This window comes from Chiloscyllium punctatum, chromosome 7 (genome assembly GCF_047496795.1).
Source record: "Chiloscyllium punctatum isolate Juve2018m chromosome 7, sChiPun1.3, whole genome shotgun sequence".
NCBI classification, from domain to species: Eukaryota; Metazoa; Chordata; class Chondrichthyes; order Orectolobiformes; family Hemiscylliidae; genus Chiloscyllium; species Chiloscyllium punctatum.
Genome location: NC_092745.1, coordinates 83767167 through 83781238, shown reverse-complemented (window position 1 = coordinate 83781238; position 14072 = coordinate 83767167). Strand labels below are relative to the sequence as shown.

The 14072-nt window shown below is 40.3% G+C and overlaps 1 protein-coding gene across 2 annotated transcripts in view; it reads right to left on the bottom strand.

Moving 5' to 3' along the window:
• The window catches only part of hook1 (hook microtubule-tethering protein 1), an 87690-nt gene that overhangs the window by 32708 nt on the left and 40910 nt on the right, over nt 1-14072 (bottom strand). For both annotated transcript variants that reach the window (XM_072574229.1, XM_072574231.1), the window contains one exon: nt 2372-2535. In XM_072574229.1, the coding sequence (XP_072430330.1) occupies nt 2372-2535 (164 nt within the window). The remainder of the gene's footprint in view (nt 1-2371; nt 2536-14072) is intronic.

The following is a 14072-nucleotide window of genomic DNA, read 5'->3' as shown; positions in this document are numbered from 1 at the left end:
CCTGACATATGCTTCCTTCTTTTTCTTAACCAAAGCCTCAATTTCTCTCGTCATCCAGCATTCCCTACCCCTACCCACCTTTCCTTTCACTCTAACTGGAATATATTGTCTCTGGATTCTCGTTAACTCATTTCTGAAGGCTTTCCATTTTCCAGCCGTCCCTTTATCTATGAACATCTGTGCCCAATCAGCTTTCGAAGGTTCTTGCCTAACGCTGTCAAAATTGGCCTTCCTCCAATTTAGAACTTCAACTTTTAGATCTGTTCTATCCTTTTCCATCACTTTTGGAAAACTAATAGAGTTATGGTCGCTGGCCCCAAAGTGTTCCCCCACTAACACCTCAGTAACCTGCCCTACCTTATTCCCCAAGAGTAGGTCAAGTTTTGCACATTCTCTAGTAGGTACATCCACATATTGAATCAGAAAATTTTCTTGTACACACTTAACAAATTCCTCTTCATCTAAACCCTTAACACTATGGCAGTCCCAGTCTATGTTTGGAAAGTTAAAATCCCCTACCATAACCACCCTTTTATTCTTATAGATAACGGAGATCTTCTTGAAATTTGTTTCTCAATTTCCCTCTGACTATTAGGGGGTCTATAATACAATCCCAATAAGATGATCATCCCTTTCTTATTTATCAGTTCCACCCAAATAACTTCCCTGGATGTATTTTCGAGAATATCCTCCCTCAGTACAGCTATAATGCTATGCCTTATCAAAAACACCCCTCTCCCTCCCCTCTTGCCTCCCTTTCTATCCTTCCTGTAGCATTTGTATCCAGGAACATTATGCTGCCATCCTGTCTATCCCTGAGCCATGTTTCTGTAAATGCTAAGTGTTGTGGAAATTAAATCGACTTGACTCAATTTTTAGCAAGAGCAAATAAAGCATCTTTGTTTTAAATCCTGCAGGGTTGACTCATTACACTAAGCCAGACGCCTCAATGCAAGAAGTACTGAACATTGTACAGATGCTTGCCTTATAGCGTTCCTTATCACACTTTCAAGGGCAAAGACTGGGGGAAACTCAAGTTGTTATCCTCTCATCTCCTGGTCCTAGTCATAACAGTTGTTCAGCTTTCGCTGAGTTTGACTATCGCAAGGTAGAATTGAACGTTTACAGAATTCAAACAGAGATAAGCTAACTGCACACCTTCATCAAAGCATCATTTACAAAGCTCAGTACAGCATTGAATTTAATAAAAGCATTCTCTTTTAAATTTCACAGTAAATGGATAATTTTCCATTACACTAAGATATCCCAGTCCCATGTTCCTAACCATGCCCCGAGTTAATCTGCCTTCCCTGTACGGGCTCTTGCCTTGAAATAAATGCAGTTTAAATTTTGTTTAATTCAGATTAAAGAAATTGATTTATATATTTTTAATTATGATTTTTACTTTTAATTAGTGGATCTCATATGATGCCATCCACAAAATGTCAGGATAAAGCAAACCTCTTTCATTCCAATAGTGATAACTTAGTTAAAAGGATGGGGCTATCTGAAGGTTCTAGATCTTAGGAAACTCGATCTAGTGATCATGTAGCTGCAGATCTGTGGGATGGCTCAAGTGATAGGCTCTGTTGATTATGTTATACAAGTTAAAAAAAACAAGTTACGATGGCAAGGAAAATATTGCAAGAAGCAAAAGGAACAGGAAATCTTAGCAAAAGTTAAAAAGAAGCCTGTGATATGGGGCTAAGTAAAGGGATTGAGACATCAGCAAGAACTTCTATTTATATCACACCTTTAGTGTCGTAAATCATCATAAGGAACTTCATAAGTGAATTATCAAACAAAATTTGTCATGGAGACAAGTAAGCAGACATTAGAGAAGGTGAAAGAGGTTGGTTTTAAGGAGTGTCTTAAAAGAGGAAAGAAAAGGAGACAGGTCTTTTTGAGGGAATTGTTAGGATTTTTAGGGAAAACACTGGAGAGAGTAGCGTCTTCAGCTGCTGAAGACAGTCATTAATGGCAGAGTGATTAAAATGTGAGCTGTTTGAGAGCCTTGATTTGAAGGAATGCCCCTTTTTTTTAAAAAAAGAGAAGAACAGTTAGATCCATGAAACATTTCTATCAAAAAGACAGAAAAAAGCAGAATTGAAGGGAAGGACGATCAGGCAAGTAACTCTTCCATGTTTACTACTGTCCAATAGGAACATCAGGAATGTAGGCAGCTAATGGAGCTGCCTGAATCATGATGCGGCATTTGTTGGTCTGACAATTTGAGGCTTCTTGTGAAGCTTTAATGAAGCTCCATCTTGCAGAAGAAATGTACGGATCCAGTGGTGATCTTCAAATAAAGGTGTAAAATATACTTCACAAATTTAACATAAATTACAATGAATAGAACTGAATCATTTACCTGTAGTTTTCTTCTTGTAATTGATCTAACTGAAGCTGGAAGTTAAAGTATTTCTTGCCAGCGAGGCTGTGTGGATCATCAAATGCATCCAATTGGTTTACCCTCTCTGTCATAAGGTCGTATTCGGCCAATAAGCTATTTCTTTCCTCTTGCAGTGTAGAAACCTAGAAGCAGAGATTCATATACTTATGCTACCTTATCAAACTGTATTAAAAATACATATTCCCAGCATCTGATTCCACTTATTCACAGAAACATTGCATTCATGGTCAATGGGACCTTGTGGTCAGTTTCCATTGCACAGAAAGGAAGTTTCTGGAGACTTTGTTGTTGTTAGCCCAGTTATTTTTCAATTTTTCCTCATACCTAGGAAATTACATAACTGCAGGGAATGTGGTTCCTAGTCATGATGCTGTAGGCATTGTTATGTAGGGTAGTTTGGATGAACCAACTGGTCTTTTCCCACTCTGTTTTCATCTGAAAACAATCTTGTACTCGATTAATCAACTTTATTCCTTCACACTGCCTCCAAAATATATTTTTGGGCAAATCGGCCAGTACAATTAAGGTTTATGTGCTATTTGCAAGAGCCAACACAAGCTGATGTCACCACTGGTCAGAATCTAATAGGGACATGAATGGCCAGAGCTATACTGAGGATTGTCACCAAATAGCAGAAATCCTGCAAGGCCAACCTCAAGGTTGGGGGCAACCGCTGCATTTTTCAACTAAGTACAAAGGTCAGGGCAAGTTTCTCAGTAGGCAATGGTAATTTGCCTATTAAAAGGATTACTGCAACTGTTGTTTGCAAATATCACCTTATTAATATGCAACTTCCTATTTGGCCACATGCTGTGAAAAAAAATTAAATGCTATGCAGTCTGATATGGAAGTCAGAGTGTGGTATCTGCTGACTTCAGATCACTGCTTACTCCAAAGGACCTCCAAATTGGACTGCGGACATCAATATCTCAGGACATGCTACGTGGGCCCTGACCATGTGTTCGTGTGCGCGTGCATGCACACTTACACTCTAAGCGTCTGAGAAACTTCAGCCACATCTCCGATCCACTGTTAGCACACTTCAGTATTTTGATGCTGCATCTTGGGCTACACTGGCAACTTCATGTAATACTGCTTCAAGGGGACTGTGCACTCAAGGACATGTCCCAGCTTGTGGACTGGACCAGGCTGTCACATGCTTTCAGTGCTGAATTGCCATTTCTTGCAGGCATGATGGAGGAAGCTTGATAAGGTTGTCAGCAGTCCTCAGTTAAGACAAGGGATATAGCCTTTGCTCAGAGGATCTTAGCACAGTCAGTCAAGAGTCAAAGTCAAGAGGGGCCTCTGATATTAGTCTGAGGGGAGAAGGTAGAGGAGGGGGATAATTAGGCATTGTCAGTCAGAGTCAGGTTCCTCGATGTATAAGGAATAAGAAACTGAATGCCTGGCAGCCCAATGCCCAGCTCAATTATTTCTGCCCTACTCTGGGCTGGAATGAGAGAGAAAGGCAGGTATTAAAAGGGGATGAAATTGAGTGGCACAGCTGTTACTGTTGGAGCAGGTGGGCAAGTGCCCCAAGTGAGTAGACAGCATAGAGAACATGCAGGGTTAGTGATGTTGGGGTTTGGGGTTAGGGTTGGGCTGATGAAGGGCCAGATGAGGTGCTGTAACTGCATGGCAGACCCCACTTTGGATCACAGTGACCACATCTGTAGCAAGTCTTGGTTGCTTTAGGAACTCAGTCTCAGAGTTGATGAGCTGGAGTCTGAACTTTTAACACTGACACATTAGGTTAGGGCAAGTAACCTGGATGCTGTGATCCAGGAGACAGTCACAGCCCTTAGATTAACTACCGTGAATTCTGTCAATGGTCACAGACAGGAGGGTGTGACTACAAGCAAGGCAGGTCAAGGGATCCAGGAGGTAATGCTGAAGGAACCTCTGCCCTTGAGCTTGACTTAAGTTTCAGATTCTTGCTCCCTGTCTGGGTAAGAGTGGGGGCTGTAGGGAGGATGAGCAAACTGACCAAAACACCATGATACAAGGAGCCATTCATGAAGAAGGTGAATAGAGAAATGTAGTCGTAATTAGGGAGAGCATAGTCAGAGGAATAGATACTGTGCTCTGTGGCCAGGATCAAGAATCCCGATGGCTGCATTGTCTGTCTGGTGCCTGGTTTCTAGATATCTCATCTCAGCTGCAGAATGACTAGGGGTGGGAGGGTGAAGATCCAGTTGCCATCCACATAGGTATCAATGATATAGGTAGAAAAAAGAAAAGTGGTTATGTTTAGGGAATATGAACAACTAGGGGCTAAATTAAAAAGGCAGAACCACAAACGTAATAAGTCTTGGATTATTGCCTGAGCTACTAGCAAATTGGCACAGGATCAACAAGATTAAAGAGGTAAATGAGTGGCTTAACAATCGCTGAGAGAAAAACAGGTTTGAATTCATAGGACATTGGCATGAGTATTGGAGAAAGAGGGAGTTGTTCTGATAGGACAGTCTCCACCTGAATCATACATGGACTCAAGTCCTTGCAAATCATAACTAGGGCTGTGAATGGGGTTTAAGCTAAATAGTGCAGGGGGCTAGGGCAAGGGAGGGTGGGGGTTCTGTTGCATTGACAACTATAGACAAAGTTAAAGAGGTGGGGAAATGTTGTGCAGAGATTTTTTTTAAAGTTACCACAAAAAGTAATAGGACAGACAGTATGGAAAGGGTCAGGAACCTAACTTCAAGCATAACAGATAAGAGGACAACTATGAGAAAGAGGGCAGTCAATGCAAGACTGACATCATCGTAGTGGTGGCATCAACAGCTGCTCGGATGTCAGCAATGGTTCAATGGGTTACACTCATACATTTGCTCAGGAAGGTTGTGGACTCTGATATTTCAGTTGATTCCAAGATGGTGGTGGCATTAGGGAGCTGGGCCCAGTGGCAAATGATGGCACTGTGAGCATGGTGACTTCCACACTGGTGGACACAGGGGGAAAGGCACTGGTTATGGCATTGGTGGATCCAGGGCAGGCTGTTATTGAGTCTAGCTCGTGACTCGGTGGCAGCAGAAGTGAGGGCGATTTGGACATTTTCTTTTCCTTTCATTCCTATTCTTTTAATGTCTGCTAGATTTTAAAATCTAACTATTGTATTCTAAAATGACACCGGGGTGTGGTGACACTGTACACTTTTCATTGTACTCTTGTACTTGGGTACATGTGACAATAAAATCTATTCTAAGTCTAAATGCCTGCAGTACATGCAACACAAATGGACTACAATGTGGGAAAGTGTGAGAGGTTATGCACTATGGCAGGAAGAACAGAGGCAAGAACCAGTTTCTGAAGGGAAAGGCTTTGGAAATCTGAAGGACAGAGGGATTTGGAAGTCCTAGTTCAGCAATCTCTTAAAGTTAACATGCAGGTTCAGTTGGCAGTTAGGAAGGTAATGCAAAGTCAGCATTCATTTCAAAGTTAGATTACAAGATTAGAGAAATACTTCCGAGGCTGTATAAGGCTCTAGTCATACCGCATTTGGAAATATTCTGAGCAGTTTTGGGCACCTTATCTAAGGAAGGATGTGCTGGCATTGGAGGGGTCCAGAGGAGGTTTACAAGAAAGAGGTTTAGAAGGATGATGGGGAGACCTTTATTAAAACTACAGAATATGGATCTAGGTTTGCTCGCTGAGCTGCAAGGTTCATTTTCAGATGTTTTGTCACCATACTAGGTAACATCTTCAGTGAGCTTCTAGACGAAGCACTGCTGATGTTTCCTGCTTTCTACTTATATGTTGGGTTGGCCATGTCATTTCCTGTGGTAACATCATTTCCTGTTCTTTTTTTTTGGAACACTAGCCACCAGGATACATGAACATCAACTAGCCACAAAACGTCTCTCACTAGTATTCTTACATACAGAAAAGGAAGGACACTACTACACCACTTCAACTGGGACAACACATCCATCCCAGGACAAGCCAAACAGAGACACGCACGAGAATTCCGAAGCATGGCATTCCAACCGGCACTCTATCAACAAAGCCATTGACTTGGACCCTATTTACCATGCCCTGAGAAAAAAAACAAGAAATAACATCACCATAGGAAATGACATCACCAAAAGAAATGATACCACCAATCCAAGGAAACCCAAACATATAAATAGAAAGCAGGAAACATGAGCAGTGCTTTGTCTGGAGGTTCACTGAAGATGTTACCCAGTATGGTGACGAAACGTCTGAAAATGAACCTTCCAGGTCAGCGAGCAAACCTACATCCAGAATCTCAACCTGAGCTACAAATCTTCTCAAAACCAAAGTTACAGAATACTGACAGCCCTGGATAGCGTGCATGTGAAGAGAATGTTTCCAATCATAGGAAAGTCTAGGACCCAAGAGCACAGCCTCAGAATGAAGGGATAACACTTTAGAACTGAGATAGAGAGTGGTAAATCTGTGGAACTCATTGCTGTACAGGGCTATGGAGGCCACAGTCTTGAGCATATTTAAGACCAAAATAGATAGGTTCTTGATTAGTAAGGGGATCTGGAGTTAAGGGTAGAAGGCAGGAGAATGATGTCGAGAAACAGGTCAACCATGGTTGACTGATGGAGCAGGCATTAGCCAAATGGCCTAATTCTGCTCCCTATATCTCATGGTCATATGGTCACACAGAGTGGAGAAAGTCATTGACCTGCTTCCCAAGTGTTGTGTGTTCCTCTAGATGGCTGACCAGGTGGCAAGCCCAGATCAGGCTGGCATGGTCTGGTAATGTGGCCTCCTCTTCTGTTCTGGAATGAAGAAGAATTCATCACAACAGTGCACTACTCCACCCAGAAAGACCTTCAGGCCTCTGCTTGGAAAGGGGAATATTCAATTTATATTGTTTGCCACATCTGGAGCAAATAGCAGGAATTGTGCCGTTCAGCTCAGGATCAACACTGCTTCTCCAGGTCCATAACAACCTTTTACAGATGATGCTAGTGCCAGGGATGTTCGTTGATCCTGGAATAAGTGAGTTGTTCTATAAATAACATGTGGCTAGAATTGGTTAAGTGGGATGCCACATGAGCAAATATGGTTAGATCTCTCATTAGATCTCATGACAAGTAATGCTACAAAAAAAAATCAATAAAACTATCATTTAGCCAGAAATAAAACATGATGCAGCCCAATATAACAGAAAAGGACTTAACTAATAAATCTATTTGACTGGAACTACACTTTAAACAGTAGACATCCTCAGGTAATCAATAATAATAGAATTCTTTTAAAGAACCATCCCACATTAAAGTGGCATTTTTTGGATCAGTTAAACACAATGAACTAACATAGCTCTTTATGAAGAAAATCATGAAGGTAAAGGATCCAATTCTGTCATATGATAATCATCTATTAAAGGAACGTGACTAAGATCATTTTAACACTGTATTCAGTGAAATTCACTTAATCCAATGATAACACACACTGCTAATGTTGCTTACAAAATGAATCACTTGGAGGTGCTAGTGTTGGACTGGGATGGACAACATTAAAAATCACACAACACCAGGTTATAGTCCAACAGGTTTATTTGGAAGCACTAGCTTTTGGAGCACTGTTCCTTCATCAGGTGATTGTGGAGGTTAAGATCATGCTCACAGAATTTATAGCCAAAGGAGTCCAGTGTCATGGAGATGTGATACAGTAAATAATCTTAGATTAAAACTTTCATTTCTAAAATGGTTTCTGTTCTTTGATATGTAAATCCCAGAATTTATTTTAAATTACATTCCCAAGATAGCTCAGCTTTTTAAATAATAGGTGTGAAGTCTGTCTGTCAGACTGATAAACCCTCTGTATAGTTTTACAGAGTTTTACATGGATTCATGCAGTTTTGGAGCAAAATAAAATGTAATTCTGCAAAAACAAATTCACCCCATAAGCTTACATGTGCGTGTATGTAGGTATTGGCACACTGGAGACAATGAGAATTTCGCAATATCATGACCCACTGGGATAAAATGGGCTCCACCACTACTAACTACAAGTCTAATTCTCTTATAAACTCACTCTCACAAATACAGATAAACAAATCAGGAAAACAAATTATTAGTGGAGATAAGAGCAAACGTATTAGTCTTTGCTTCCTGGTTCTGATGTTGAAATGGTTATTCTTTGACTGGCCAAGCCCCTAGTTCAGAAGTCTCTCTCTCTCTCTCTGGAAGCTTCCATTAGTTTGTAGGATGTACAGAGTGACTGATTCAATTGGAAAATGCCTCTGATTTAGCAAATCAAAAGGTACAGCTCAAAGCAACTGCTACAGGAAAGGTAACTTGTTTTCTTAGGGTGTAAATTGAGTTTCTGATTGCAGAAATCGGGCAATTACAGAGCTGGGAGATGATCCATACACTTATTTTTCCTTTCTCCGTTTCTGCAACTTGTTTCCAGCTCCAAGCTGCTTAAGAACCAATCACACAGTTGTTCATAGGCAAAAGGTCTCTAGCGTTGACAACTGCTACTAGTCCACAGATTAATCAACTTGTCGTCAAGAGCTGCACGAGGACACACCTCACCTGCAATCTGAAAATTTAGTTACTGCTTGTTCAAGCAGTTGTTTACAACTCCAGCCAAGGGATCAGGTTACTTGCTTTCAAAACTACAGCCACCCGTATAAAACATTGGATTTCAGAGCAGGTTTTTTTTTCTCATTTCAGTTCCCAGTTTTAAAAACATGAAAATGAAATGCAGTCCTGACAGTTGTTTACATTTGTTTTTCGAGAGAGAACCCTTCCAAATGTTGAAAATAGTTCATATTTTCCAGGATTTTGCCTTTTGATCTTAATCAACTCATTTCATATAAAAATGGAGAGGCAGGACCTTTTAGTGGGCAGGTGTTTCAATGACCCAGGAATCTTGACAAGTTGGTGCCCTGCCATGCCCAGAACCCCCAAGGGTGTTCAGAGGATATGTCACAGGCCAACAAATGACCACTTAAGGACCTCGGTTCTCCCATCACTGGCATTTTACCCATAGCAGGGGAGGTCCAAGTCATGTGGCAAAACAGGCAGCTTTAGCAGACCATACTGAAGCGTTGCAGTCCTGCCATATCCAGTCGGAAATGGTGATGATCTATTAACCAACTCACTAGAGGAAGTGGCTCCAGAAATATACCATCCTTATTACTGAAAGAGCCAAGCACATCAGTGCAAATGGTAGAAGCATCACAGAAATCTTCAGCCAGAGGTAACAAGAGGATAATCCATCTTGGCCTCTGCAAAGCTATCCAGCATCACAGATGTCAGTCGTTAACCAATTCGAGCTGGAGGCACTAGATACTGTAAAGGCTATGGGCCCTGGAAGCATTTGGCAATTTGACAACTTGTACTCCAGAACTTGTCATACTCCTAGCCAAGTTGTTCCAGTACAGCTTCAACACTCAACACAAAAAAAAGACACATTCAGCCCGGCCAATTGCCACCCCATCAGTCTACTCTCAATCATCAGTAAAATGATGGGAGGTGCCATTAACAATGCTATCAAGCAGTACCAGCACAGCAATAAACTTGCTCAGTGATGCTCAGTTTGGGTTCTGCCAGCGCCACTCAGCTCTTGACCTCATTACTAACATGGTTCACAAAGAGGTGAATTCCAGAAGGGAGGTGAAAATGACAGATCTTGACATCAAAGCAGCTTTTGACCAAATACGGCATCAAGGTCTCTTAGTAAAACTGGAGCCAATGCAAATCAGGGAGCAATCTCTCCAATTGTTGGAATCCTACCTGGCACATTTATCTCCAACAAACAAATCCACTTTCCAGTCATCTCAGCTCCAGAACATCTCTACAGGAATTCCTCAGGTTAGTGTTCTAAGCCCAACTATCTTCAGCTGCTTCATCAATGATCGTCCCTCCATCAAAAGGTCAGAAGTTGGCATGTTCACCAATAATTGCAAGCTATTCAGCAACCAGTGTCACATGTTTTGACTCTGATCTCCAGCATCTGTCATCCTTACTTTCTCCTAGACTCTGTAACCTTACTGCGAAATCTCTTTCAATGATGCCCAGCTTGAAGTAGTTCTCCTTCTCCGTCTGCAAGGATCTCAGTGAGTGTCTCTCTTCCCTCACTGCAACCCCCAGCTCATCAGCCACGTCCTGAAGCAGACCTACTACTACAGCTACGCCTCCTTCTTGAAGTATACCACCTATCCGCTCCACCCTCCACTCTGACCTATCACCATCATCCCCCATCTGCATCTATCTATTGCCTTTCAAGCTACCTCACCCCCACCCTCCTATTTATTCTCTCAGTGCTTCCTCACCACATTCCTGGTGAAGGGCTTATGTCCGAAACATTGATTCTCCTGCTCCTTGGATGCAGCCTGACCTGCTGTGCTTTTCCAATGCCACACTTTGACCATTCGCAATGCCTCAGGTACTGAAGCAGTCTATGTCCAAATACAATAAGACTTGGATAATATCCACAGTTGGACTGAAATGTTGCAACAATACCACACAAATGACAGGCAATGACCATCTCGAATAACAGACATTCCACCAACCATGCCTTGACATTCAATGAATTACCATCAATGAATCCATGACTATCTGCATCCTGGGTGGCTTACCATTAATTAGAAAATCAACTGGACTTACCATATAAAAGGCAGTGACTACAAGAACAGGCCAGAGCCTAGGAATATTAAATCAGGTAACTCACCTCTGACTTCACAAAGCCTGTTCACCCCCTACAAGACAGAAATCAGGAGTGTGATAGAACACTCCCCACTTGCCTAGCTGAGTGCAGCTCTGACAACACTTAAGAATTTTGACAGAGGACAAATCAGCCCACTTAACTGGCACTACAGTCATTCCCTCCACACCAATGACACTCAATAGCAGCAGAATGTACCATCTACAAAATGCACTGCAGAAATTTGCAAAAGTTCCTGAGACAGCAACTTTCAAACCCACAGCTAATTCTACCTAAAAGGACAAGGGTGACAGTTACCAGGGAATGCCATTACCTGCAAGTTCCCCTCCAAGACATTCACCATCCTGATTTGGAAATATTTTGCTATTCCTTCAATATTGCTTTGTCAAAATCCTTGAATACCATGTCGAACAGCATTGTGGGTCTACCTACAGCACATGGACTGCAGTGGATCAAAAGGCCAGCTTCTCAAGGGCAACTAGGGATGGGCAATAAATGCTAGTCAGCCAGCGGTGTCCATGTCTCATGAGTGAGTGAAACAAGCTATGCAGGATGCCTTTGACACCTAATTCACCCACCATAAAATTTAAATCAATGAGAACAAAGCAGGAAGGTTTGATGATGGAATGCCATCTGCCTTTAAACCTGCCATCAGGGGAGCTAGAATCCAGCCCGCTGTCTAAACCAGTGCTCATGAAATAAAAAGCCTGGAACGTCATTTCACAGCTCAATCCCTGACTGAAATGTTTATTTTTCCAGGTGCAGCTTTGAAATCATGGTAGGTCATTATTAACACACGTAAGTCAAAACCAAAAGAAATTACAGAACAATTCAGCTGGGATAAAAAAAAACACACAAACAAAAATGGTAGGCTTTGGAATGAGAAGGATAAAATCTCAATTACTTATTTTTCCAATATGTTGACCTTGGGTTCAAACATTTTTATTTTTCACATCCACAAAAGATAGGGTTACACAATCAGGTTCCACAGGAAGTTTATTATAATCGCCCTCTTTAGAAAAATGCTGATCAAGAGTATAGTTTTACTTAAATAAATTAAAACCAGGTGAATATTCCAGGTAATTTTGAGGCATAAAATTTTTATCAGAAACCTTTTTTTCCCCACTTTATTTAAGGTCTATAAATGTTTGTGAAAAATGATGGAGGAAGAATCAATATGTGGTGTGATCTGTATCTCCATGAGTATGTGAATTGATAGGGCACGGAGAAAAAAAATTTACAATTTACAGAAACTATAAAAGACATTACAAACACAAATGCTGCTAATCTTCTCCTCAATCACTCCAATCATTTGATCAGGATAAGAGCTTTCTTTTACAAAATTAAGAGTTTTCAGTAAGGTTATAATATAGATTTCTAACATGATTCTTATTTATCAAATAATTTGCCACTAAACAGTTCTACTACTACTTTCGAACAGCTTTACAGTGATGCAATCACAAAATTAAGATTTAAATGGCATTCTCTTAGCTCATTTTTAAAAGCATATTGTTAATCATAATTAATTAACTACAACAGAAGATAAACCTTGCTCAGTTTTAAATTACCATTGGAAGCTTTTCACGTTAATAATCACTTTTGTAAATCATAACATTTCAATCTGAAAACCACTACATCATTGCACCAAATGGCAACTCAACTTTTATTGCAAGCTTATTCATCACACCAAGTGACAGGGGGAAAATTTAAATTTGAAGATGAGGTATGTTGTTGGAAGCGCATGGGGAAAAATTCACTTTAAAAAAAAATGTTCTGCCCTGTTTTAGAACTTCCTCCTCCAGGAGTTCTGTGTGAAGACCCCACAACCCCTCCATCCTGATGGAAATCAAGAGATATGTTAAAAAGGCAATAAGCTACAGGAAATGGAATAAAACAATTTGAATTGAAACACCCTGCCTCTATACACAAGGCAATGAAACTGCCCAGTTATACTCAAATTTCACCTAATAGGGCATTATGCCACTCCTCTTGCCATTGTGATTGAATAAACCAATGCCATATTTTTGTACTGCTTATTTAAATATCAATTATAAAACTAAATAAATAAATAAATAAATATTGTCTACTTGACAATTCCCAAATCATTTCTAAAATATACTTTTTGGTTAAAAACATTAAGTAACTTTATCATGTGACAGAAATTTTTGAAAATAATTCAGCATCTATATATAACAAGTAAATACATGAAATGTATATCTTATTGTAAGGAAATTGTAAGGAATCAATTGTAAGGAAAAATCAATTGGCATATTTGATACTTGCTGAAAAATAAATGTTTTGCAGTCATTCAACATTTAATCCACATTTATAAACATTATTATACAAAGAAAACCATCATATATCAAAAAATATACATTAAAAATCAGGAGACTTTTAAAACAAACGTATTAGAAAAACAAAGGAAACTGGCTTCCAATTATCTTGCCAACTCTCAGGGCTACGTCCCATGTAGCATAATGTCTCTGTCCCTGTAGAAGCTCCTCATTACATGATGAGCACTTGATGCCCTTGCAACAGATGGCAAAGATCTGCTGATTCAGATCCATGATATCAGAATTTGACAATCATTCTGATGTCAGCTCCTGATCATCCTGGCCTAATTTCTTATATGCAAGGTAATGAAAAACATGACATTTTGAAATTAGAAGATTTCTGAAAAACCTTCCAAAGTGTAAGGGTTATTTAGATGTGTCACAGTCATGTCACTATAATACCACCAGGGATTTGCTAGTGCAGCAATCATTGGGAAGAGCATTCTTCATTCTCAACAGTGTTAACGTGAGCACTCTTTGTGAACATTGAGGCAAGACATGGTAGAGAGGGTAGCCTCACTTGCAAAACATCTTTCCTCTTTTCTTTATTTCAGCCAAACAAGTTAGTTTAAAGGATTCCTAAGAGTAAACACTTGAGAACCATTAAGTACTACTTGGGGTTAAAAAATATAAGTAACCTAAGAAGGCTCATGCAGCATGTCTCAATGACG